At 40.3% G+C, this 24315-nt stretch overlaps 1 protein-coding gene across 4 annotated transcripts; it reads left to right on the forward strand.

The window, feature by feature from the left end:
* Nucleotides 1-23275, forward strand: ampd2b (adenosine monophosphate deaminase 2b). Of its 4 annotated transcripts, none has more exons than XM_007570904.2 (19): nucleotides 7014-7225; nucleotides 7396-7553; nucleotides 13223-13347; nucleotides 13441-13571; nucleotides 13675-13743; nucleotides 13815-13917; nucleotides 14041-14245; nucleotides 15569-15710; nucleotides 15836-15925; nucleotides 16157-16286; nucleotides 16395-16589; nucleotides 16669-16800; nucleotides 16916-17079; nucleotides 17637-17763; nucleotides 17861-18024; nucleotides 18226-18346; nucleotides 18440-18613; nucleotides 20378-20488; nucleotides 20590-23275. In XM_007570904.2, the coding sequence occupies exons 3-19, from the start codon at nucleotides 13318-13320 to the stop codon at nucleotides 20803-20805; spliced, it is 2304 nt and encodes a 767-aa protein (XP_007570966.1). In that variant the 5' UTR covers nucleotides 7014-7225; nucleotides 7396-7553; nucleotides 13223-13317; the 3' UTR covers nucleotides 20806-23275. The 4 variants fall into 4 exon arrangements, with proteins under 4 accessions (XP_016536611.1, XP_007570966.1, XP_016536612.1 ...); XM_016681126.1 differs by having other exon boundaries at nucleotides 7414-7553; XM_016681125.1 differs by lacking the exons at nucleotides 7014-7225; nucleotides 7396-7553 and adding an exon at nucleotides 1-420.
* The last annotated feature ends 1040 nt before the right edge of the window (nucleotides 23276-24315 follow it).

Genomic DNA, 24315 nt, shown 5'->3' on the forward strand with positions numbered 1-24315 from the left:
TTTGCGGGGGGGCGGAGTTTGTTTCTCTGCAGAGGGATGCTGATGCTGATGGACCAGTGAGTCTGGAAACCCCCGCTAATACACCGACTGCAGTGAGACTCCCTCAAGCTGAAAGCATCTGTGCTACATCTCTCTCTCTCTCTCTCTCTCTCTGTCTCTCTCCCGTCTGTCCTCCTCCTCCTCTCTTCACCTCCTCTCCTCTCCTCACTCGCCCAGCATCTCTCCGTCCTCCACAGCTCAGCCTGACTCACTCGGTTCTCCTCCTCTTCCTCCCCTCATTCGAGCCGAGCCGAGAGACACGACCCGGGATCATGTCCTCCAACGTGCCCTCCGGGACCGCAGCCGGTGGCTCCGGGGTCAAAAACAAGCCTCTTTCGCCTTTTAAGAAGCGGGGCAGCCTGCAGTACACGGCCAGCACAGGTGAGTGGAGGAGGTGAGAGGAGTCACACATTAAACATCATGTTTCTGCTCTGACAGCTTCTCCAGGACGAGTGACAGAAAAAGTATGACAGTGTAAATAGAAACACTCGGTGTGCATTACTTTCCCCTGAGTTGGAAGAGGTTGGCAGTAGTTGAAATGCAAACCTGTTGATTGCAGGAAGATGCAACGGAGGCTGTTTTCTGGGGGAGATTTCAGGCGTTTTACTCCTTTGCTGACAGCATGTTTACAGTCTTTCTATTATATATTTTTTTTTATTATTATCTTTTCTGGCTTCATCTGTCACAGTTTCACAGAGCTGCACCACAAATGAGCCCCACCAGTGTGAAACAATTTAGCCATTGCGTAACTTGTTTTTCTCAGGTGAACACCCCTATGTTGTTAGCCGTCACGTTTTAGACTGAATTTTTACTTTGCAATAGGGATAATGTTTTTAAGGCATTTTGCAAATTGACTCTTCCTGTCTTTTTTTTTTTCCTTGAGAGAGAGGAAACTTGATGACTGTGGTTTTTGCTAAGCTGGTTAACTGCAGAAAGAGAATATGTATGTTGGTACCTCAGGACTTTGTCCTCGGCTGAAAGAGAGGATTAGCCTCCACTCTGATGTATGCACGGCCTTTTATCCAAACCACAAAGAGGAGGCATCATATGCCGATCCAGCCACACTTTCTCTGAAATGCAAAACTTGTTCGTTCGTTCCAGAGTGATGTGAGGCTGAGGGATCGCTCTCTGAAACGAGATGGAAGCGTCCCTCTGTGCAAACTGTATTTGTCTCTTTTAGCCCCACATTCAGGCGATAGGGTTTCCTTTTCATCAGGGAAAATGCAGAAAATAATTTCTGCATCTGTGCAGGTTTCAGGGATTTTTTTTAGTGTAGGGCATGGTAAGATGGAAATACTGGTTGGAGTAATTTAGGAAAAAATGTTGTCATGGTTTGGATATTACTTTTGCTGTTTAACCTGCAGTAGCTCTCTGAAGTGTACAGTACTGTTCCAAAATGCCACGTCACTCTAATACAAAAAAAAACTAATGCATAATAAATCATTTTAAAACATTTTCCACAAAATCATATATCCTGTACAACAACTCATCTACGAAATAAATACATTTTTATATGGAAAAAAGTTCAAAGGTGCTAAAACTTGGTTGCATAAATATGCACACCTGCAAAAACACACTTGGATAAAACATAATTTCAATCAGTTTCAGCGTTCAGCTTTCTGAGTTAGGAGGACAGATTTTGATTTTGTGAAATGTCACTAAATCTGTTGACATCCTTTGTTTACAGTACTATTCAGACGACCCCACATATGTATTGTCTAATTCAGCTCTGCACCATTTCAAAACATTCATTTATCTTTAACAATTGGGTCTTTTGTTGATTCGAATCCATATTTAGACTTACAAACCAACAGTTTTTGGACAAAAACTAGCATGATGCTGCCAACGAGCCTCTCATTTTGTATTCACTTGGTGATGTCAACTTTTTTTTTTTTTTTTGTTACTTAAATACTTGGACAGAATGTTTCAGCATGTTCTGCTATGGATATTTGGAGATTTGAGACGATTTTCGATGTTTTCTTTGGAAGAAAGACTTTTTATGTTGACACCACAACCCTCAGTGCAGACATGTGGAAAATCCAGGAGATGTTTGTCAAGTCGAACAAAACCACTAAATGAAGGAAATTGTAGCTACATTCTGGTCATTGCAGAGCTCATCTTGGTTCTTCCAATTCAAGTTAATTTGATTATCTGAACTGAAGAAAAGCTGAAACTGAATCAAAAGGTGCTTCAGCAGAGTGTGTGGCACACTTATGCTATTTATAGGTTATAGCATATTTACATTCTTCCTTCAATAAAGCTCTTTGTTTTCCATTTGGATTATGTAAGACTGTTATCCTTGTACGTTGAAAAGCTTTGAAAATGGTGAATCAAAGTCTACACTTTTCAAAACCTCTACGTTCCAGTTGTTGGCTTTATGAGAGAATCAAAGAATAAAATCTCTGGCAACAGGAATAAAAGCAGAGATCATGCCTTGTGGTATAATTGCACCTCACCGTGTTATTGTGATAGCAGAGTATCTTATTTCATAGTGTTTGCCACAGCGGTGTATCATGATGAAAATTTGAAGTCCATGTCCTCCATCTTGACTTGGACAATTGTTATAGTCATATTTCTTCAAAATCTTGCATTGTTTAAATTTAAAGTTGTCTCAGTAATCTCTTCCTGTTCATATCTCCACTGGGAACCAACAGCGGCATGCTCAGACTTTAGTTTACGGTCAGCGTGTTCAGGAATTTGACATCTAATCCAGCAGCAGGAAAGCTGAGCGAATCATCAGCTCCCAGATCAGGATGTTTTCAGCAATTATCCACTTTAGTAGCTCGTAAACAAAAGCATTATTATAAATAAATGCTCTCATGCTGGGTGGAATAATTAAACAGATGCTGTTTTTTTTGTTTCAAGTCCATTTTTCTTTTACCTCTTCAGTGTTAGAGACTTTCAGTCTGCAGAGGCACGTGGAAAAAGCAACATTCACATTTGATTTTGTTAAAGCTTCCAGGGAACTAACTGAGTAAGCAAATATGACATTTAGGTGACTCATCTCTTTTGTTTTGTGCTTTTATTGCAAGGGCGCGTGTGTAGTTGGGGGGCAGATTGTACAGTATTGTAAGTGCGAATGCAGCGAAATTAGGTTGATTTGCTTGCATAAGATCAGATGGTTAACTCTACAGTCTTGTCAAATAATTAATCAGCGCTTATTGGATTCGTTTCTGCTTCAGCCACTTTCAGTTGAATTGTAAATACAGGTCAGAGCATGACGTCTTTCAACATCTAAACGACACCTGCATGCAGCAAAAGTGGATTATCCCCCTTTAACGAGTAAACGTGCCCGGCTGAAAGGGAGCAAATGTGAAAGTATGCTGCAGGATCAGAGCAGCTCAGAGTTGGAGTGTATTTTGTGCAGCATGTTTGAGCACAGTGTCTGTGTTTGTCACATCATTGCAGGGCGAAGCTCGGCAAAGAGCAGCTTTAGATGAATCTCTTCTCCGGGTGTGAGGAAGGTAGTTCTGGGATTAGAGACACCCACTCTCCAGCTCGCCCCCACACCGCGCTGATACAATTTGGACTTGTTGAGGCACCGAAATGTGTGCAAATGGTTGTAAATGAATGCAGCAGTAGCTGTCTGCTTGAGTCATAACAGCTGTCTGACATTAATTGAGACCAAAACGGTTTAATGGAAAATGCATTAACAGCAGGGTGAAAAAAAACAACAATATCATACATTACGGTGTGTGTTTGGGTTTCATTTGTGTTTTTGATCTTTATTTCTTCCATATTCTGCTCATCTCTCTGTATTCATTATTGTTAGTAGGTGTTGCCATGCGATTTCTTTTTTTTTCTTTCCTTTAGATTATTTTCTTAGTGTTAACCTTTTCCCCCTGGTTTGTGGTTTCTGTGAGTCTTTGTTCAGCGTCTTTGCATTAATTATTCCCTGTTCCTCCATCCGTGCTTCACGTTTCACTCTCCTCATGCTTCTGCTGCAAGTTTTCTGATTTCTTTATTCAAACTTCACCACGGTTCTCCAAAGCTTCTTTGGTCCAGCTCTAAACACACACTACATGACAACAGTTTTCATACCCCTCTTATTGTCACAGTACAAACAAAATCTGCAGATTATTCTACTGTGATTTCATGTGATATACCAACACAAAGTGGAGTGTATTTCTAAAACATTTTTACACGTAAAACAAGGTGTCTGTTTGTTTTCAGATCCAGTCGACGGTTTGCAGAAATGTTACAGTTTCGAAAATCAAGAAATGAGAAAATTGAATCTGTCCTCCTTTGACAAACAGATTAAAGTCAGTCAGATTGGGTGAATATAATCTGTGAGTAGTAATATTCAGGTCCTGCCACAGATTTTTAGTTGAGCTTTAGTCTTTCCTTTCACTGGAACATTTATGAATCATGACATTTAGATGATGGCATGTTTGCAAAATCTGCTTCTCAATCACATCCCAATCACCCCTATTAATCTGCTTCTCAGATTAATAGAAAGAGCCAGAAAGACGTTCATCACATTTGTAAAAGCAGCTCATAGCCTGTGATAAAATGTGAAACGTTCCCAAAGTAAGTCCTTTATGAATCAGCTCACTGATTCATAAAGGTCATTCAGGAAGCAATGAATGACCTTTGATCACGCTGGGCTTCACCCACATGCTGCTCACACCTCTTTTGCCTGTGTCACTTGTTGCCACTGTCACAATCCCACACGGATGTCACGGCGCAGGTCGCAGGCAAACACTGTGACGCCACAAGAATCTAATCTGAGGTAATAACACACATTTCTCTTAATGATTGACCAAAACAACGACACACCTTCATCAGATAACCTGAGCTCAGACACTCCGACCTTTTTTGTCTCCTTCCCGCTGCTCGGATGGAGCAACATCTGGCGTGGGATGGGGGCCTGGGAGGGTGGGGTCGCCTCTCTGCTGTCCTGGGCCCTGATGGTGTGTCGATGCAGTCGATAAGTCGACAGAAACCTTGACAGCAGCTGCTGGTCGCACGCAGAGAGGTCCAGTTTGGAAGGTACAGGCATTAGACCACACTTTTTAATGGCTGAAAATGTTTTCATGATCAAGCTTCAACTCTAAATTCTGCTTATCATTTGAATAATGTGGCACGTTTGGCCCATAAACACTAAATTACCTAGAATTTAACTAAGCTGAATGGGAAACTTAAAGATTAAAAAATAGATTAAAAGATAAAAGAAATTTCTGCACTTTCTCTCATAAATTTCTCTCATAAAACAAAATTGTTGTTTAGTCTTAACACAGCTTGACACATTTCTCAGATGATTTTTTTAAGAGCTGCCTGTAAAAATAACTTTCATCTATTTGATAAGATGCCAGATTGACTTGAAACACCCATAATGCACTGTGAACTACTTTCATTTTTATGTGCGGATATGATGGACGTGTCTTCACATGATTTAATATGAATAGTTTCTTTATAGCAGGTTATTATCTTGTTAATTACAACACCTTTCTAAGATCGAAACCATCAGAAAAATGCAGACAGACATCTGTTTAAAACCAGGTTTAATTTCATCTCTTGAAGTTATTGAACGTCATTCAGATGTTCATCCATCACAATGAGTCTTCATAAATGCAGTTATTTGGCTGTAAAGCCTCACATGACCATTAGAGAGCGCCGGCTCTGAATAAATCCATGTCTCAATGCTCACTGAAAACCAATAAGAGTTCTTCAAAACTAATTTGTATTTGAGTAGCGTCTAAGATTAACGGGCATAAGAAGGGACAAGGTGGATTTTCTGCTGCTCTGGCCGGGGGGGTTTAATTTTTTGGTAAAAGTGTCACGCTTGGCTTCACCCTCCATGATGTCATCCCCATCAGGAGGGCTTTACAGAACAGATTGTTTTTTCTCTCTGTTTGTGATTCCAGTCATGTGGGATTGCATAGAGTTACTGGTACTTACATGTTGTGGTAAGAGGATGTCCAGAAATTGAAGGCAAAAGTTGAGCTGAGTTTCAGCAGAACAGCAGCTCATGTCTTACTGAGCTGACAAGCAGGACAGACAAAGCACAAGAGCCCCTGAAGCAGTGATGTCGAATGGACAAAAATCAATCAAAGATCAGCAATCATGACATGAACAAACAATGAAATAATAATCGTCTCATCTATTAGTTGGTAGCATTGTTGCCTTGCAGCATGAAGGTCCTCGGTTCAGATCCCAGCCTGGGGTCTTTCTGCATGGAGTTTTTGGTCAATAGTTTCAACCAGAAAGTGTAAAGTTCAGTGCAGAGTGGTTTACGGGAACAGAGTCATAAAAATACAAGAAAAAAGTCATAATATTATGACATATTCCTGTAGTATAAGACACATGTATTGCAAGAATATGTGACTTTATGAGTCATATCCTCATAAAGTCATATGAGAATATTACCTTATTCTCATATTATTATCACAACTTTATCCTTGTATTATTTGGACTTTATTTTCATAATTTTATGGCTTTATTCCCATATTACTACGACTTCATTCTCATGTTGTTTCAACTCATGACTTTATTCTCATATGAGTTTATTCTCATAATACTATTTTTTTTAAATAAATAAAAATAATAATTTATTTTTATTTATAAAAATAATTTTTTATAAATAAAATTATTATAGTTATTATTATGAAAATAATAACAATACTATTATTATTTTTATTTTTAATTATTTTTTTTATTTTTTTAGTATCTCCCTAATATGCCATGGTAGACGGGAACAACGAAGCGGCTCTTTAAGTGGATTTATGAGAGGAGATTCAGTTCTGGTCACGTGTTGAACACATTTCCCCCCCCCCTCAGACTTCTACTATCAAAACAACAACAACAAAAAGGACAATGAAATGTCAAACCTTACAGCTGAGACAGCAACGCTTTGTTCAGACACACATGACACAAACATCCTGAACACATGGTCCCTTCAGCCAAACACAGCTCAGGCGACTGCGCGGAGAACAGGGGGCGGGGGGTGCTGCTGGACCAGTTCAGCCCAGGAGAGACGGCGCTTTCCGCTGATGCTCCTTCGTCTCCCCCACCCCCGCCTCCTCATCCTCCTGTGGTACGGTCCAGATAGATGTCAGAGGCTTTTAAATGAGGAAGATCGGCTCCAGAGGCGGCTGGTGCAGTGACAGCTGGCCTGGACCAGGAGGCAGGCAGAGCAGAGGGGGGCTGTGAGGGCGAGTTCATGGATCTGCCGGACCTGCTCTGTGTATGTATGACAGGGACAGATTATGGATGGCAGCAGAGATGACTGATGGTTTTGACTCTGTGAGTGCATTGATGTACAGGCACGAGTGTGTTTGGAGTTGTTTTATTTTTGACTTGGAGTGTTTCTCATTTGTTTCTCTCCATCCCTCCTTTGCCTCCCATCATGTTGAGCCCATGCTGAAAGGACAGCAGTCGCCATCCTGGGCCATTTGCTGTTTGGCATGCTCCATCTCCCAGCCAGGACAGCGACTGTTTCCCTTCTTCCCTCTGTCTGTCTGTCCTCCCTTGGCTCTGCTAGCTGCTGGTTAAAACTGGCTCTGAGGAGACAGGTATGCTCCACTACCCTCATCCCTCATTACAAAATGCTCCCCTCCTCTGTTCCTCTCCCTCTTTCCCAACCACCTCTCTTCTGGCTGTCCTCTGACGGCTTCGTGCTACAGCCCCAAGCAGCGCTGTCTTTAGAGTGCAGAGGAGACGGCGTGCTGATTGATCGCCCCACAAACTTGCTTCCTGGTGCGTTTCCAGACTGGGTAAAATGGTGCAAGTGTGCAGAAAGAAGAAGTCCGGATCGATAATGCCTGCAACTCGCCGAAGCTGTGGGATCTTGGCAGGGCTGTAATGCTGGACCGTATCTGGGTTGTTAATGTTTTCTTAGTTTCCACAGGGCAGGCTGACGAAAAGCAGAAAAAAGAGAAGAGGCTGTTTTTATATCACTTTTGGCCTGTGGGCATGGAGATAAAAAAGCGTCTCTGCAGACAGAAGCAAGTTTCTGGGTCCTCAGATGGATGTTGAACCACAAGGAAACAAGTTTTTAAATGCTGCTTAGTTATCATAATATGAAGGTCTATCAGATGGGCATTAAATCCTGTTGGATTTATTTGGCTGTAGACAGCAGTCAGTACCAGAGACGGTTAGCTTGAAGCATGTTTTTGTAGAAACAACATGTGTAATATGTATGATTTGAAAACTCTTGATTTTTGCATTTCGTTTGACAGTTTTACCAGAAAACCTTTTATTCATTTATTTATTTATTTATTTATTTATTTACATTCTCTAAGTATCAGAAATAAATCCGATTTCTGCTTGGAGTTTTCCAAATAAAACTCTTCTACGGCATTGTTAGTCTCCGGCATCCCAAAGCAATCTTGCCTCTGTGAGGATATGTAAGTTTTACTGAGAAAAATATTTTCCACCGAGGCGATGAGTCACAGCCCCCCACAGGCGCAGGTAGACGATGGTGGCTTGCGTAGCGACCTGTTTGATGGTAAAACCAGAGAGATTAAGGGAGGATGTTGAATTTTATTCATGCTGAACATTTATTCTGAATAAGTTGGAAGGCAAACATTTACAGACATGGATATGGAATACAACATACCGATCTCGAAGCTATGCAGAGTCACATGACTCTGTCTGTCTCTCGCATACAATAACGGACCTAAAGTCCATCCATCGTCTAAAAACCTGCTGCTTGCCCTTGCCAGGTTGCGGGGGAGCTGGGACTTATCTCCAGCTGTCTCTGGGCGACAGTCGGGGTACACCCTGCACAGTCCATCACATGACAGCACAGAGACAGACAGGACAGACAACCACGCACACACTCACAATTTAGAGAGAGCAATTATACAGTCATGTTTTTAGACCGTGGGAAGAGGTCGGAGTACCCGGAGAGAACCCACGCACGCACTGGAGAATATGCAAACTCTAGAAAGACCTGAGTCGAAACCGGTGCTCCCAGCTGCACCACAGTGCAGCCTGGGGTCCAAAATGCGCCATGAAAGCATCCCCACATTGTTATACGGCTACCAGTCTGAGGTGTCGATACAAAGCAAGACGGGTTTGATGTTTTTGCCACATTCTGGTCCTGCAGTCTGATTGCAGCAGCAGAAATCTAGACTCACAGGCCAGGACTAGAACTTGTTACAACCACGTTACTCTGGTTGCAACAAGTTGTTAAGAGTTACTGACCCCTGATATCAACAAGGTCTTTTTGTTCACACGCATGCTTTTCCTTGGATAGTTTCTGGGTTTTTTAATCCGTTCTCTATAAATCTGGAAAATCTGAAAGGAATGTTTTGTTCGGAGATTCCAGCAGATCATCTCTGTCTGACACAAACAGCCATACTGTGTTAAAATAATTTAATCCCCTTTCTTCCCCTTTCTGACCCTCTATTCACTTGCTTTACTTTGTGTGGATAAATGCTCTGAGTCCCTAACAAGTGACTGGCAGATTCACAGTTCATTTTAACAAGTTATTGAGCAAACGTTTCTACTAAAGAGCCCCCAGTGAGATCGCATCTCCAGCCTTTCTCTCTGTTGTGTGAACCCTATTTAACCTCATTTTGACTCGGTAGATATCAAGCAGTGAGTGTTGACTCTTTTTATTTTTTTTTTCCAGCATCTCTTAGATCCCGTAGACAATTATAAACCAGTTTAACAAATTTTGCAGGAGAACTTTGGTCAATTTAACGTCTGTGCGGGCAAAATACTTCCAAGAAAAACACTGATGGATTTAATTTCAGAGCGGTTTGCTCCCCGTCCGTGAGGGGATGAGTCATTATATAACCATAAACGCCACTGATCCAAATATAGCAGCCATTAGGGGCTTAGCTTCAGGTCTGGAAGCAGTGGCTGGGCTTGGCCTTACTGCATCCCAGTGTGGTTGTCGCATCCTGCCCTCCACACCAGTGTCCGGTGTCATTAGAGCGGCTTAATATCCATTGAACTGACAGCAGAAATAATATCCTTGGTTGCTGCTGCGCTGCACAGACGTCTCTGATCTTATGAACAGAGCAGCGTCAATCTGTGACTTATAGACAAACTGCAGTCTATCAAGCCTTATTCATGCTTTTGTTCTGTTTTTTTTTTTTTTTTTAATCCAGACAGCTTTGTTTTGTATCTTAAATGTGACCATTCAGTGTAAATCTTTTTGACTTTGAACATAGGATGTGTAACATCAGGCAAAGGAACTTGGTATGAAAATCTGACTTTTGGTAAAGTCATGGTATTTAGATTTAGACGTCGATTATTTGATACTTTTGTCTCTTCAAGTCTCCAAACCATTTTCTGTTGAATTTAGTTCTAGATTCAGCTACTTTGCTTTACTTCTGGTGAAATTATTCTTTTGTTGATTTGGATGTATGTTTGGACTCAATGTGTTCATAAAAAAAAGTACATTTCTCTCTAACACCTGAATGTGTTTGACAGAAACTGATTCATTTCCTCCAGACAAAACAAAAAAAAATCCTTTCATCAGACAAAAGTGATTCTGCCACCACCTTGTCTCACTGTGGGTATGGGTGTTATTTTGGCGATGCACCGGGCTGTTTTTACACCAAAAAATATTTTTGGGAATTGCAGCTGGATTTGTTGTGGCTGTTGTGACGTGCAGCTGTCACCTCTCTGATAAAAAAAACAAAAAAAACAACAACAATCCAGTGACTGTTTTTGAATCTAGAGCTGAAGGTTTTGAATGAAACTGTCAGAAAGAGAGTCAAGCTCAGAAAATCTTCCTGCCATCTAAGCTCGTAGTGTCATTCAGTGAGAAGGTTACCTATGGTGCACGTCCACATCAGATACAGAATGTGATTCCTTTTCCATCTTATCTGCACCGTCAATACTGCAAGCCATGCCAATCTCTCAGTCAATACAGCAAGAAGTGGGGCGAACTGTGGTGACGCCGCAAACCTCGCAGGGCAGCAAATCAAACCGACTTTCAAAAAACATTATGAAATATTATTTCATATATATATAAATAAAAAAAATATATATATTTTTTTTTTACTATTGGAAAAAGTAAATATATATATACTTTTTCCAACAATTATCCAGAATTTTTCTCATTAAAATTGCTGAAAGAAAGAGTTATGGTAAATGTCTCTTGCTTACTCAGCGTACAGTTTTCCTGCAAACGTCGACTCCGAGTTGGATTTTTCTGTGCAGCAGACGTGTGTGTTCCTCTCATTGTTCCTCAGAGCTTCAGATTCAGTCTATGTTTTGACATTGCAGCCATGTGGTCCCAGCAAACTTGTTCTCTGTGTTGAGTGGGATGTGTTGATTGGACAGTGTGAGGCTGAGTGCGATGAAATGTGTGGTGGGTTGAGGGCTGGCCAATTAGTTTTTAACAACTACTTTTTTTCTGCAACTCTGTAAGTGTTTAGACTTATATAAAGACAAGAGGTGTTCAAAAATAAAAAGAAAAGAAATGCCAATTTAATAATTCTAAAATAAGTAGTTTTAAAAAGCTTGAAGATTGTGGCGGATGCTCCTGGTTTAATAGAAGGTTTTCTTGTCGGGTTATGTGTGCGTTTTGTCTGAGCTGCTGTCCAAGAGGTCAGACTGTAACATGCAGTGCATCCTCTCTGACCTCTTTCTGAGCATGGTCTATAAATACCGAGGGACATCAGCCCCACTGATACTCTGCCATGCATGAAATGAAATATTCAACATGACGATGAATATTTCAGTGACAGGTAGTTTCGAGTTAAAGATGGATATCTGTCTAAAAACTACAGAAAAACTTCTCTTTTTATTTATGTCTTTCTTTCTGCTTATTAGATGCATTCACTCACTTCCGTCCTTGTCACGAGGATTCTCACGTTCTGAGTGCCTCCTCATCTGTCTGTGACAGCTGAGTCTGTGTAGGACTGAGTCCTGCAGAGCGATAATGGCCTGTGTGCTCCTGCTCTGATGGCTCTTCACCTAAATGGCTCATTGTGTACGGAGGCACAAATAGGCGCTGAGCTCCACTGCACTGTGGGAACCCACCGAGCGGACTTGTTTTAGTCACTGCTCACTGAGTGAAGTGTAAATTAGATCTGAGCTTCTTCAGCAATAATCTTCCTTCCTCTTCTTCTTCTGCTTTTTAGGCTCCAGGTTTTATATAGGATTATAAAAAGCTCCAGTGTCACTCACTAATTGTTCAAAGAGATCTGACCAGCAGAGGAAGCCCACACAGTCTTTTTGATTGTCAAAAGTTTAAGTGAAAATGATTAAGGAATAATGACAGCCTGAGTGCAAGAACAGAACAGTCTGGTCCAAAATCTGGCACACGAGACTGTAAAGAGGTCAAATCTTTGACCAGTGTAAAGTGTAAAGCCTTACTAACATGAACTTAGCTACAAAACAAATACTATCACATTCTCAAGCCGCCTTTGGCTCACTGTGGAGAAATTTGCTCATATGTCACAGAATCGGGGAATGTGAAAAAATAAAACATGCATGATGAAGCAGTCGAGAAGGCAACTAGAAGTAAATTGTTACATATGGGACAACAAGCTTAGGCATCAGTGTATAGCAAAAAAAACAACTTCCAAAAATAACAGTCTTTAGCTTAAACTGTAAACCTAAGGCAAAAATGGTTTTAGATTTGTTTCTTTGAAAATGCACTGTAAAAAAAAATAATAATAAAATCACACATTCCCTTTTCTTGCCATGAAATCAGGCTAAATTTTTACTGATTGTAGTTGGCTTGAATACCAAAACGAATTATATTCCCTAAATGCAAGAATAATGAGGGGTGCATTTTTCATTTTCCTCTTATTCAACTTTAGAATATTTCCTCAGTATTTCATAGAAATATTTAAACAACTCGTGTCAAACAACTTACAACAGTTTGTTGCCACCACCTAAATTTCTAGATGGGACGTTGTCCTCAGATTTGCAAGCATCCCCATTTTTTCCTTTGATTTTGCCAATGGTCAATATGTCCAAACAATTAAATTTTATCTTGATAAGACCACAGAACATGTCTTCAGAAATAAAGGAAGGTCCATGTGCAAACAGTCCTTTATGTTGCTTTTTAGAGTGATGGCTTCTTCATCGCTGAGTGGCCTCGCAGCCTCGCAGCCTCGCAGCCTCGCAGCCCAACTTCATACAGAATTTGTTTCGCCGTGGATATTGATGCTCTTTTACCAGCTTCAGCCAACATCTTAACAAAAAATAATTTCCAAGTGTCGCACTAGTTTCTAATACACCACTTTGCCTCTCTCTTCCTCTGCAGTTGAACTTCGTGGCCCTCGCCGACTCCTCACTTCCCAGCATTCCTTGCCCGGGATCCCAGTGGCCCTGAAACAATCCATCGACCTGCGCACCTCCATGGACGGGAAATACAAGGAGATAGCTGAGGTCCAAACTCTCCCACTGAGCCCCCCTGAAGTGAACATATGTCTTTTAAGCTAATACGTCAGCTTAACTTACCGTTTCTGCTTCTGTGTGAAGGAGCTGTTCTCCCGCAGCCTGGCGGAGAGTGAGATGCGGAGCGCCCCCTATGAGTTTCCAGAGGACAGCCCCATCGAACAGCTGGAGGAGAAACGCCATCGCCTTGAGCGCCAGATAAGTCAGGATGTCAAGTAAGTGGCAGAAAGTACAGAAATGTGCAACTGATGCAGCGACTCAGGTGGTTTTGTTTGCAAATCAGAGATCCCAAAGTGAGTTTAGCGCCTCTGTGCTCAGGTTCGAACCAGACATCCTCCTCCGAGCCAAACAAGAGTTCATGAAGACGGACAGTGCCACAGACCTGGAGTGAGTCAGCAAAGATTTTATGAAATGATTATTGTTGTCACATTTTCATGGACTTGTGGACCTGTCATCAGATTCATGAAGGAGCAGAGCCAGGCTCCTAATCAGCAGGAGAGAGACGTGGTCCCAGAGAGAGAGTACCAGAGAGTCACTATTTCCGGAGAGGAGAAATGTGGGGTGAGTCGGAGAAGTCGGATAAAACTTTCTGCGTTTTTCCACCGTTAATGTAACACCTCCTCCACCGTGAAGACGTACTCTATCTTTGCACCTTTTTTTTTAATCTGTTGCTTTTCCCTGAAGGTTCCCTTCACAGATCTGCTGGACGCTGCCAAATGTGTGGTGAAGGCTCTGTTCATCAGACAAAAGTACATGGGTCTGTCGCTGCAGAGCTTCTACAGGACCACGGCTCGCTACCTGCAGGAGCTGAGCGAGAGACCGCTCTACTTGGACATCTACGAGGAGGAGGAGGAGCTGGCAGAGACCACCGAGACCAGCGTCACCGCAGGTCAGCACATGCAGCAATGAGCCAGAGCTATGAAACAGAGACGTTAACTCAGAAATTAACTGTGAGAAGTTACTGCTCTCCTAAAAGAAATATGCAGAGAAGTTTGGAGAGAATTATCTGGAAGTTTCCAGCTTCAAACCTCTGCTATTGTCCTAGTAGTTCTAGACTCAAACAAATGTCCAAAACACATTCAGTAAACAGAAACAAATGTGCAGCCAGTTGTTTGGTTGCCGTTCACCAAGCAGCGGAGAGCCCCTCCCAACTTCTTAAGTGGACAAACAGGAAATATAAAAATTGTCAGGCCACTACAGGAAATTACATTTTTTGCTTGTGCCGCCCCTTGGCTGTTCTCACCCGGAGCAGAGAGCCATGTTTTATTTATGCCTGGACCCTTTAGTGTTACAAAAAGGAGTCCCTAATATTTGTGGTTTTATTGTTTAGTTTCTTCTTATGTCTTATATTAACGGCACTGGGGAGACTAAATATTTCAGTTTATATTATGGCTTACCTGCAAAATGTTGCACATTAAAATCAATGTTAAATGAGATTAGTTTAAAATCAATATTAAACTGATGAATGCATAACATAATTTATGAATGAATGTAACAGGAAGTACAGAGTATTTGCTTATACTGACAAATTGTTTGCTTCATCACTCACCCTTTTTGGTAAAGATTCATACATTTAGCAGCTGCTAACAAGATGTAATGGTGTTATTAAGACATGGGGGGCCAGCAGGTGAAGTTCACTGTAGTATAGATTTTTACGCATGGACAAAATCTCTGATGTCCACAGCAGAGGGACTGGTTTCATCCAACAGCAGATGCTACTGGTGAGCTCTTTGAAAAGTCTCACTTGCTGCCGAAGCTTTTGTCCTTTTGGTTAAAGACATCACCACGAGCGTCATTTGCATGTGCCTAGCAACTCATTTAGCACGCTTCAAACAACAAATGTGCCCCTTTGTTCAACTCTGCTATTTTCAACTCCACCAGCTGACCAGTTAAAGAAATTACTACCTTTCTGGAGTGAGACGCTAAAAAAGAAGTAATAGAAATTAAACAGGTTACTGCAAATTATTTTTTAGTCTTTCTTCTTTTTCATATTTTATTTGCTTAACATTAAAGAATGTGAATATGTGATGCCAGTTTTTTCTGGATCAGACTGTAAAATGCTAAGCGACAGCAGTAGTACTCTCTCAGTGGAGTACACCCTGGCACCCCCACAGATTTAAAGCTCTACAATCTGTTACACCCCCCTGAACATGCTGCCGCAGTGTGTGGGCCGCTGAGCTCAGACCGAGCATGGATTTCTGCCCCCTCACAGATGCCACGGTGCACCCACCTACTTCTGACACGCACCCGTACGAGAACCAGGACCCCGCCAGCATGGCCCCCGATGTGGGTTACGGCTGTAAGATGGTGAACGGCGTCATGCACGTGTACACCAGCAGGGACGTTATGGAAAAGTAAGATATTGGGGACAAATCTCTTGGTGCTTCACCCTCGGTTAGAGGAGTTTTCTGTTTTTAGACTCTGTTCACGTGTTCCCTTGGCAGCAGCCAGACTTGTTTGACTGTGATGTCGCAAACAGGAGCACAGAGCTGGACCTGCCGTACCCAGACCTGCAGGAGTACATCGCTGATATGAACGTCATGATGGCCCTCATTATTAATGGACCCGTGTAAGCTCTAGTTCCTAATACTGAACACTACTTTGTAGAAAACACAGCCTTGCAAAAGTTTCCCTAGGCCTCAAACGTTTATTGGGATTCAATAGGATAAGCCAACATAAAACTCATAATCATCGTCTGGAGCGAAAAGGTCACAGGGTTATGATTACTTTTGCAAGGCGCAGATTGTTTGAAATCAGTTTAAAACCAAATAGTGTGGTGAAATGTCTCCCTTCCCAACAGAAAGTCGTTTTGCTATCGTCGGCTTCAGTATCTCAGCTCCAAATTCCAGATGCACATCCTGCTGAATGAGATGAAGGAGCTTGCAGCACAGAAAAAGGTTCCCCACAGAGACTTTTACAATATTCGCAAGGTAAAAATCACACCTTCTTGTGCCTCGTTCCATCATAATCATTTGTGGGTAACCCAGAAAAAGAAAATATATTTTTCCCCCCCGTTTGTTTGTTTGTTTGTTTTGCAGGTAGACACTCACATTCACGCTTCATCTTGTATGAACCAGAAGCATCTTCTTCGTTTCATCAAAAGAGCCATGAAGAAATATCCTAAAGAGATTGTGCATGTGGAGAAAGGCAAAGGTCAGACACTCATGGAGGTGTTTGAGAGCATGAACCTGACCGCCTTTGACCTTAGTGTGGACACTCTGGACATGCATGCCGTAAGCAACACAGCATTAAAAATGGATAAACAAGAACCACGAGGTGCAAAGAAACGTTTCAACTGTTTTCCGTCTGCAGGACCGCAACACCTTCCATCGGTTTGACAAATTCAACGCTAAATATAATCCCATCGGTGAATCCATTCTGAGAGAGATCTTCATCAAAACCGACAACTACATCGAGGGGAAGTACTTCGGTCACATTATAAAGGTGCTCATTTCAAAGCATACACAACCTCTTTAGCCACTTCCTATGAAATCCTGCCTGTGTATTTTTTAAAGCGCTGTCGCCCTCTGGTGGCTATTTTCCCCTCACTGCTTCTCAGGAAGTGATGGCGGACCTGGAGGAGAGCAAGTACCAGAACGTGGAGCTCCGGCTGTCCATCTACGGCCGCTCCAGAAACGAGTGGGACAAGCTGGCCAAGTGGGCCGTCAGACACCAGGTCTACTCCAACAACGTGCGGTGGCTCGTACAGGTGCCACGACTGTTGTGAGTTTCTCCACTGGCGTAAATCAAATTTTCACTCAAAACTACGGAGGGAATAAAGAGATAGTGTCCAATAAATACTTGTGCCAAATAATAAATACATTTTATAAATAAATATCCTTGCAGATATAAAATATTTAGATATATATATTAACCATTGTGCAATTAATCTTGAAATATCCGTATTTAAATGTACAAAAAAGACTTTGTGAAATAAATTCATGTTTTGAATTAATAATTTATCAATTTAGTACATTTGCTGTGTATATTTTGATACATTTTTATATCTATTGTTGCTTCTTTAATCAATGTATTTATTGCTGTGTTATTTAAACTGTCATAATAATTTATTTATTGCATTGAATTACAGTTAAATATTTACATTTAAATTCCTTCATCTAAATAAATGAATCGACTACTTAATCTGTCATAAAATAAATTTCTCTTTTAGTTTTCCAAACAGCCAGAAGTCTTTGTGAATATCTGACTCATTAAATCAGAGAAACAATGATTTATAAGTGATTTTTTTTTTATTATTTGTTGATGTTCTCCTCTCACAGTGATGTCTACCACACGAAGAGACAGCTGTCCAACTTCCAGGAAATGCTTGAGAATGTCTTCAGGCCTTTGTTTGAGGTCACAATCAACCCTGGCAGCCACCCAGAGCTGCACCTCTTCCTTCAGCATGTACGGCCACTTCACTGACCCACCGAATCTGATCGTCACCTTCACATCCTCCTCGGAGAGTTTCTTTTAACAGATCTGCACTTTGTTTGTCCTGCAGGTTGTTGGCTTTGACAGTGTGGACGATGAATCCAAACCAGAGCAACATATCTTCAACCTGGACAGTCCGCTGCCAGCCAACTGGACGGAGGAGGACAACCCGCCATATTCCTACTACCTCTACTACATGTATGCAAACATGACAGTGTTGAATCACCTGCGCAGGTAAGTTAGATTACACCTTAGTGCAGCTAATAGTATATGTTACTGAAGGCTACTGTTCAGAAAATAAACTCTTTAGATCCTTTGCTTTCCTCTCTCATCTCTTTGATTGCGTGTCACTGGAGAAGATCTGTGGGTGTTTATTTGTTCAGTCTTGTTCCTCGCCGGGTTCCCGGTATTTTCTACACTGTGTTTTTATCCCAGGCAGTGCGGCTTTCACACCCTTGTTCTGCGGCCTCACTGTGGGGAAGCGGGTCCGATCCATCACCTGGTGTCTGGGTTCATGCTGTCGGAGAACATCTCCCATGGGCTGCTGCTCAGAAAGGTGGGACGCCCCAAACCACAAAACGTTCTTATTGTACTTTGTGAAAATTCTCTTGGGGCATGTCGCAACACGATGCCCCTGTTTCTCTTCCAGGCTCCGGTGTTGCAGTACCTGTATTATTTGGCTCAGATTGGCATCGCCATGTCTCCTCTCAGCAATAACAGCCTGTTCCTCAGCTACCACCGCAACCCTCTGCCAGAGTACCTGTCTCGAGGACTCATGGTCTCTCTGTCCACAGACGATCCTCTGCAGTTTCACTTTACCAAGGTCAGACAACGCTTACCAACTCACAAATGAAGTCTTGAGCTTAATCAGAACCTTTAGCAGCGAGAACGTTAAAAACTTTGAAGTAAAATGATCTTAAAAGGAGTAGGTGTGCTTGTCCTGCCCACTTGACAAGTGTTGGATTTGTGTATAAATTTATGAGAGCCACCAGACAAAAGAAGTTAATGATTATATACAATAAAGTTCTTCAAGTACTACAATTAAAAATCATTACATCCTTAAAAAATCCTTTGAACTGCTTAATACACTGATTTAGTTGATCTAAAAATAAATACATGTAGCATATGTTTAATTAATTTGTTTTTCTTCTTTCATGATTGCCACATACATTTAACAAAAGAATATTTTTATATCAGTTTTTATTCTGCTTTCTTTTACTTTCAGTTCACACAGCACAGAGTGTAAATATCTAAAGCTTAAAATGTATAAATAGGAAAGTATCCAATCAGTGTTTTGTGATAATTGCAGTGCTCTTCACATTTACAGTCATTGCAAAAAGGGTTCCTGCTTCACACTTTGTGACCATGCATCTTCATAATAAACAGGTCTTTGATGTGACAGGCCCACACAAAGTAGGTCATACAGTAATTGTAATGTTTATATTATATATATATATATATATATATATATATATATATATATATATAATTTTTTTTTTCTGATCATTTGTGTGACCTTTAGTATTCACTTCCACACGTTAATACTTTGTGGGGTTTTTAGATTGTGGATTTTGATGTCTTTGATGTTTTTAATGTTTTTATGTTTAGTTTTTATCTATTTATTAATTTCGTTTTCGGTGTTTTTAATGTTTTTATCTTTTCTTTTTCTCTTTCTCACTGTTTATTACATGCTATTTTTATTTTAATTATGTAAAGCACTTTGAAATGCCTTGCTGCTGAAATGTGCTATGCAAATAAAATTTGATTTGATTTGATTTGATTTGATTTGATTTGATTTGATTTGATTTGATTTGATTTGATTTGGAACCACCATTCATGGTCATTTCAGCTGCTAGTTTTTAGGTGTATCTACTACAGATTCACATTTGGATTTACATCTGAACTTTGACTGCACCTGCTTTGATCTCATTCAGCGGTGTCCAACTCAAGCCCTTCAGAGCTACAATCCAGCAACTTCTAGATGCATCCCTGCTCCAACACACCTGAGTTAAATGGTAAAATTACTGCCACACCATGTCAGCAGGTTCTGCAAAAGCCTAGTAACCAGTTATTTGTTGGGTTCATGTGTGTCGGTGCAGGTGTGCATCTAAAAATTGCAGGATAGTATCTATTTAGGTCTGGTTGGATGCTTTTTTTTTTTTTTCTTCTTGCTACTTGTCCATTAAATGAATCTTTTTGGAGCGCACAGCTAATTATGAAGTCTCCCACTTGAGCTATGGAGCACTGCAGCTCCTCCAGAGCTACCAGGGGCCTCTTGGCTAGTTCCCTAGTAAATGTTCTGGTACAAACTCAGCATCTTCTTATGAAGTGACCTCTGAAACTTACTTAGTTTGTTGCAGTGAATTTTATTTATTTTCACCAGGGTAAAGGTTGGATAAATACATATGTTGTCTGCATTTACAGACTTTTATTTATGGATTTTTTTAATTTATTTTATTTTTTTTTTACATTTTAATATGGTACATAGATTTAACTGGAAACTTTGGTTAAATTCAAATCCTGTTGGTGGAAACTGCCTCTAAATTATATTGGTACTGATTTCAGAGCATGTGTTTATTTTGTGCAGGAGCCGTTGATGGAGGAGTACAGCATCGCTGCTCAGGTGTGGAAACTGAGCTCATGTGACATGTGTGAGTTAGCCAGGAACAGCGTCTTAATGAGCGGATTCTCTCACAAGGTAGCATTCATCTTTACAGCACGCTACATATTAACCTGCCTCACGGCTATGAAACAGACTATCAGCATGCAGACAGTTTGATCTCCCTCTGTCCCCGACAGATGAAGAGTTACTGGCTCGGCCCAGACTACATCGCAGAAGGCCAGGAGAGTAATGACATCAGGCGCACCAACGTCCCCGACATCCGTGTGGCGTACCGCTACGAGACCATGTGTGAGGAGCTGAATTTGATCACGCAGGCCATCCGCACAGATGAGCTGGAGACCACAGAGGGGGAGGGGGCATTGTGCATGGGAGCGGTGCAGGCAGAGAAGTGAACGTGCAGCACAGACGGCTCAGCACACAGGCCACGTTTCCACATCTGGACGTTGTACACGTTTGCATAGAAACATATCACTTGTGAAAGAAAAGAAGAACCTTCCATATGGGATGATTACGAGCTGCTAACACCAGAAATTAAAACCTGTGTATCTTCAGTTTTCTTCCTTTAGTTTCCCAGAGTCGTTTGTTTTGTTCTTGATGCTTTTTTTTTCCCCCGAAATGTCTCTTGACTAAGTCCTTCTAAGAGTATCATGGACTGTTACCATATTCTGTCACCATTTACTGTATGTCCAGTGTCTGTAACTGCTGTACCAAGTCTTGCACATTTTCAAAAATATCATGAATAATAAACAGGATCCAAGATTGACTGTGAAAAGAAAAATAATTTGAACAAAATATATAGCTGCATTTAGGATCAGGTAACTTGGTTACTTTTTTTTTGGCTATTTAGGAGTTTTTTTATTTTTCTTATTATATCACCGCTAGTCCATCATTAGTTTTTGGGCCCATTCCTCCAGCTACATCAAACCTATAATAACATGAGTTAAAGAAGTGAATAGATAGATTTACCATCCCTGAAATCTTACAGACAGCAGAAAAAGTGACAGTAGAGCCATCTGCAGAGTCTGCAAACCTGACAGTATCTGTCAATTGAAAAAAAAACTTATATTTATATATAAAATATTACATTAAGCACTGGTAGATACTGTTTACTAATCAAACAGTGCCCACCAAGTCAGAAACTAGTTGGTCTCAGAAGGATTTTATTTCACAGTATGCGAGCAAAAGGGGTTAAATACAATAACAAGTCACAATTTTCAGGTTTCATGTTTGAGGCTGTAAGACGAGAAACTCAAAAAAGCTAAGCAGTGTATTCCTAAGACTTAATGTGGGAATGTACATAAAATCTCTGCACTTGTAGTAACAGTGTGTGGACCAATGTTAAACTTCAGGATGCCAATTAGAGCATAAAGATGGACTTAATGTTTAACATCATTTAACAGTTCATAGATTACCATTTTGAAACCTTCATTTTTGGTAGGTGGGTTTTGGTCTTTCTGCAAAGTGACCACATCATTTTTCTCTACATCCAACAGCTGTGGGTGGACAGTTATTCTGTCAAACAGAGTAGGATCTGTCTTGGAAAAACAGAAATCCATTGAAAAGGAACTTAGGTAAAAGATTGGCAAAAAAAAATAATCTTGTTTTCTATGTAGTTTGCATGTGGTCTCTGTGCTCTCTGAATACTCTTGTCCTAAACGTGCATGTAAGACTTATTGGTGAAGCTAAACCACCTTAAGCTGTGTCTGCATGGTTGTTTGCCTTTATTGCTTACCCCATTGTGAAGTTGGAATAGGCTCGAGCATGGAAGCATCTCTCTTTGGATGGCATCGTTATTCCACTTTAGGTTTCTTACTTGGCGGCTTTACGTCAGATTTTATGTTCTGTACATTTTATATAAACAAGTGATAATTAGAGGCGATGCTTTAATTGTTACCCATGATCAACTGTGGCAACATAGCTAACAAATCAGAAAAGCCCTCACACACATCATCTTCCTCGATTTTATTAAAATTCTCTTTAACTTAAACTTGAACAGACGTCAAATGAACAAATAATTTTGTTAACTTTGACGCCCTTGCACGTCATTCACAGTAACTTCTGTTGAATGCAGCTGCTGTCAAATACAATAAACAATTCACGCAATAACACCATTGGATTTTTTATTTTTTATTTTTTACAAATGACCTGCAAACGTAAAGATGTCCAAACTTAAAAAAAGGACAAAATTTGTGTTATATGTGCAGAAGAGGCCAGCAGGATTAAATTACAACCACATCACTAAGTCTTTCACCTAATGAGATTTTGCCTTTCTGTACGAGAATTACCAGATGAGTTTGTTACGTAAACAAAAGATGAAAACCAAAATAAATAAAATTAGAGAACTGATGCTCAAACACAGAAAATGTTAGATGGTTGAGTTTCAATCGTGTTGTACCAAAGAGAACATCTGCATCTTTAGTTACCTGCAACATTTTGTTATATATCTCATTAGTGGTTTATAAAGGTAGAATGAGGACAAGTCAACATTTGTGATACTACACTTCTGTAGTAAAACATTATACTAGCTTTACGACTCTGTATCTAGTGATGGTTTGACCTTTGATCACCACCATGTGCTCTTTACAACGACATATCTGAATACATGTCAGGCTGTACATGGTATAATCTTTTCCTTCAGTTTACACTCTTTGCACATATAGAGAAGTGCCAGATATTAAAAAAAAAAAGTTATTAATAAACTGAGAATTGATAAAGTGCAAAATCATTTTTAAAACTCCTGCCTTATGGATTCTGGTGTCATTAGGGCTATTTATACCTAAATGTGTCCTTTTTTGAGAATTGTACATGTGTCATTTGTGGAATATTATTGTGTCTGTTAAGAATAAATATAATTTATGCTGTTAAACATGAGTATTCAGTTTGTAATGCATCTTATACTGAGCAAGCAGTGCGTAAATAGAGCAAGGTAAGCTTCTCTCTGGTATTACTTGTTGATAGCTCAAAGAGATGGAATGTCTTTGTCTTAATGTTTTAACATCATTTAACAGTTCATAGATTACCATTTTGAAACCTTCATTTTTGGTAGGTGGGCTTTAGTCTTTCTGCAAAGTGACCACATCATTTTTCTCTACATCCAAATATGATTAAATTCAGTTCAAATAAAAACAAACAGGAAGAAAAACGGTTACAGACACTTTTTGATGTAAAATAACAGATAAAGCTTGCAAAAAACGTTAATCAGGGTATTTATGGCGTTATGGCTTGGATTTGACTGGACCGTTAGAGACCGTTTGTTGGTGATTTAGGATTTAAATAAAAGACCTGAATCATATGCCCAAATAAATAAAGCTGAAAATCTAGAAGAGAAGTTTTACTAATACTTGCTTTATTCTGCTAAAGTTTTATTTAAGTTTTATTTAACCTCCGATGGTAGTCAAGGGACAAAAGATCAATAAAATGATCTCATGGGAGACAAATAAAACCATGTTAATAAAAACAAATTGTAACCAAGGTCATACATCTTTCTCTGTCAGCTGGTCAGTCCATCATTATGATCCCTCTTGTCTTCTCTTCTTTGCACTGACTCAGACAAGTCAGAGCTCAGACAAGTCAGAGATCATTTTTAACACAACTCCCTGCTTGAATAAGCAGCATGTCGTAAATATTGCACTTAAATAATCTCGAGAGCCCTAGATTGTGGACATAAAGATTATGTAGTTAAAAGTTATGTCACTTGAAAACATTTTGCACAGTCAAGGTCCTTATGGTAAAGTGTTTAAATCAGAGTGTGAATAAGTATGTTCAAGGGTACTTTTTGCAGAATCGTATTCAGTTTCTAGGAGTTCTGCAGGAAGCGACGCTGAGAAACCTCTTCACTAAATGCAATGCCCAAACCGACTAGGTTTGAAATGATCGTTGAAGAAATGTTATTTTAAAGTCGG

Source organism: Poecilia formosa, unplaced genomic scaffold (assembly GCF_000485575.1).
Source record: "Poecilia formosa unplaced genomic scaffold, Poecilia_formosa-5.1.2 Scaffold270, whole genome shotgun sequence".
Classification (NCBI taxonomy): Eukaryota; Metazoa; Chordata; class Actinopteri; order Cyprinodontiformes; family Poeciliidae; genus Poecilia; species Poecilia formosa.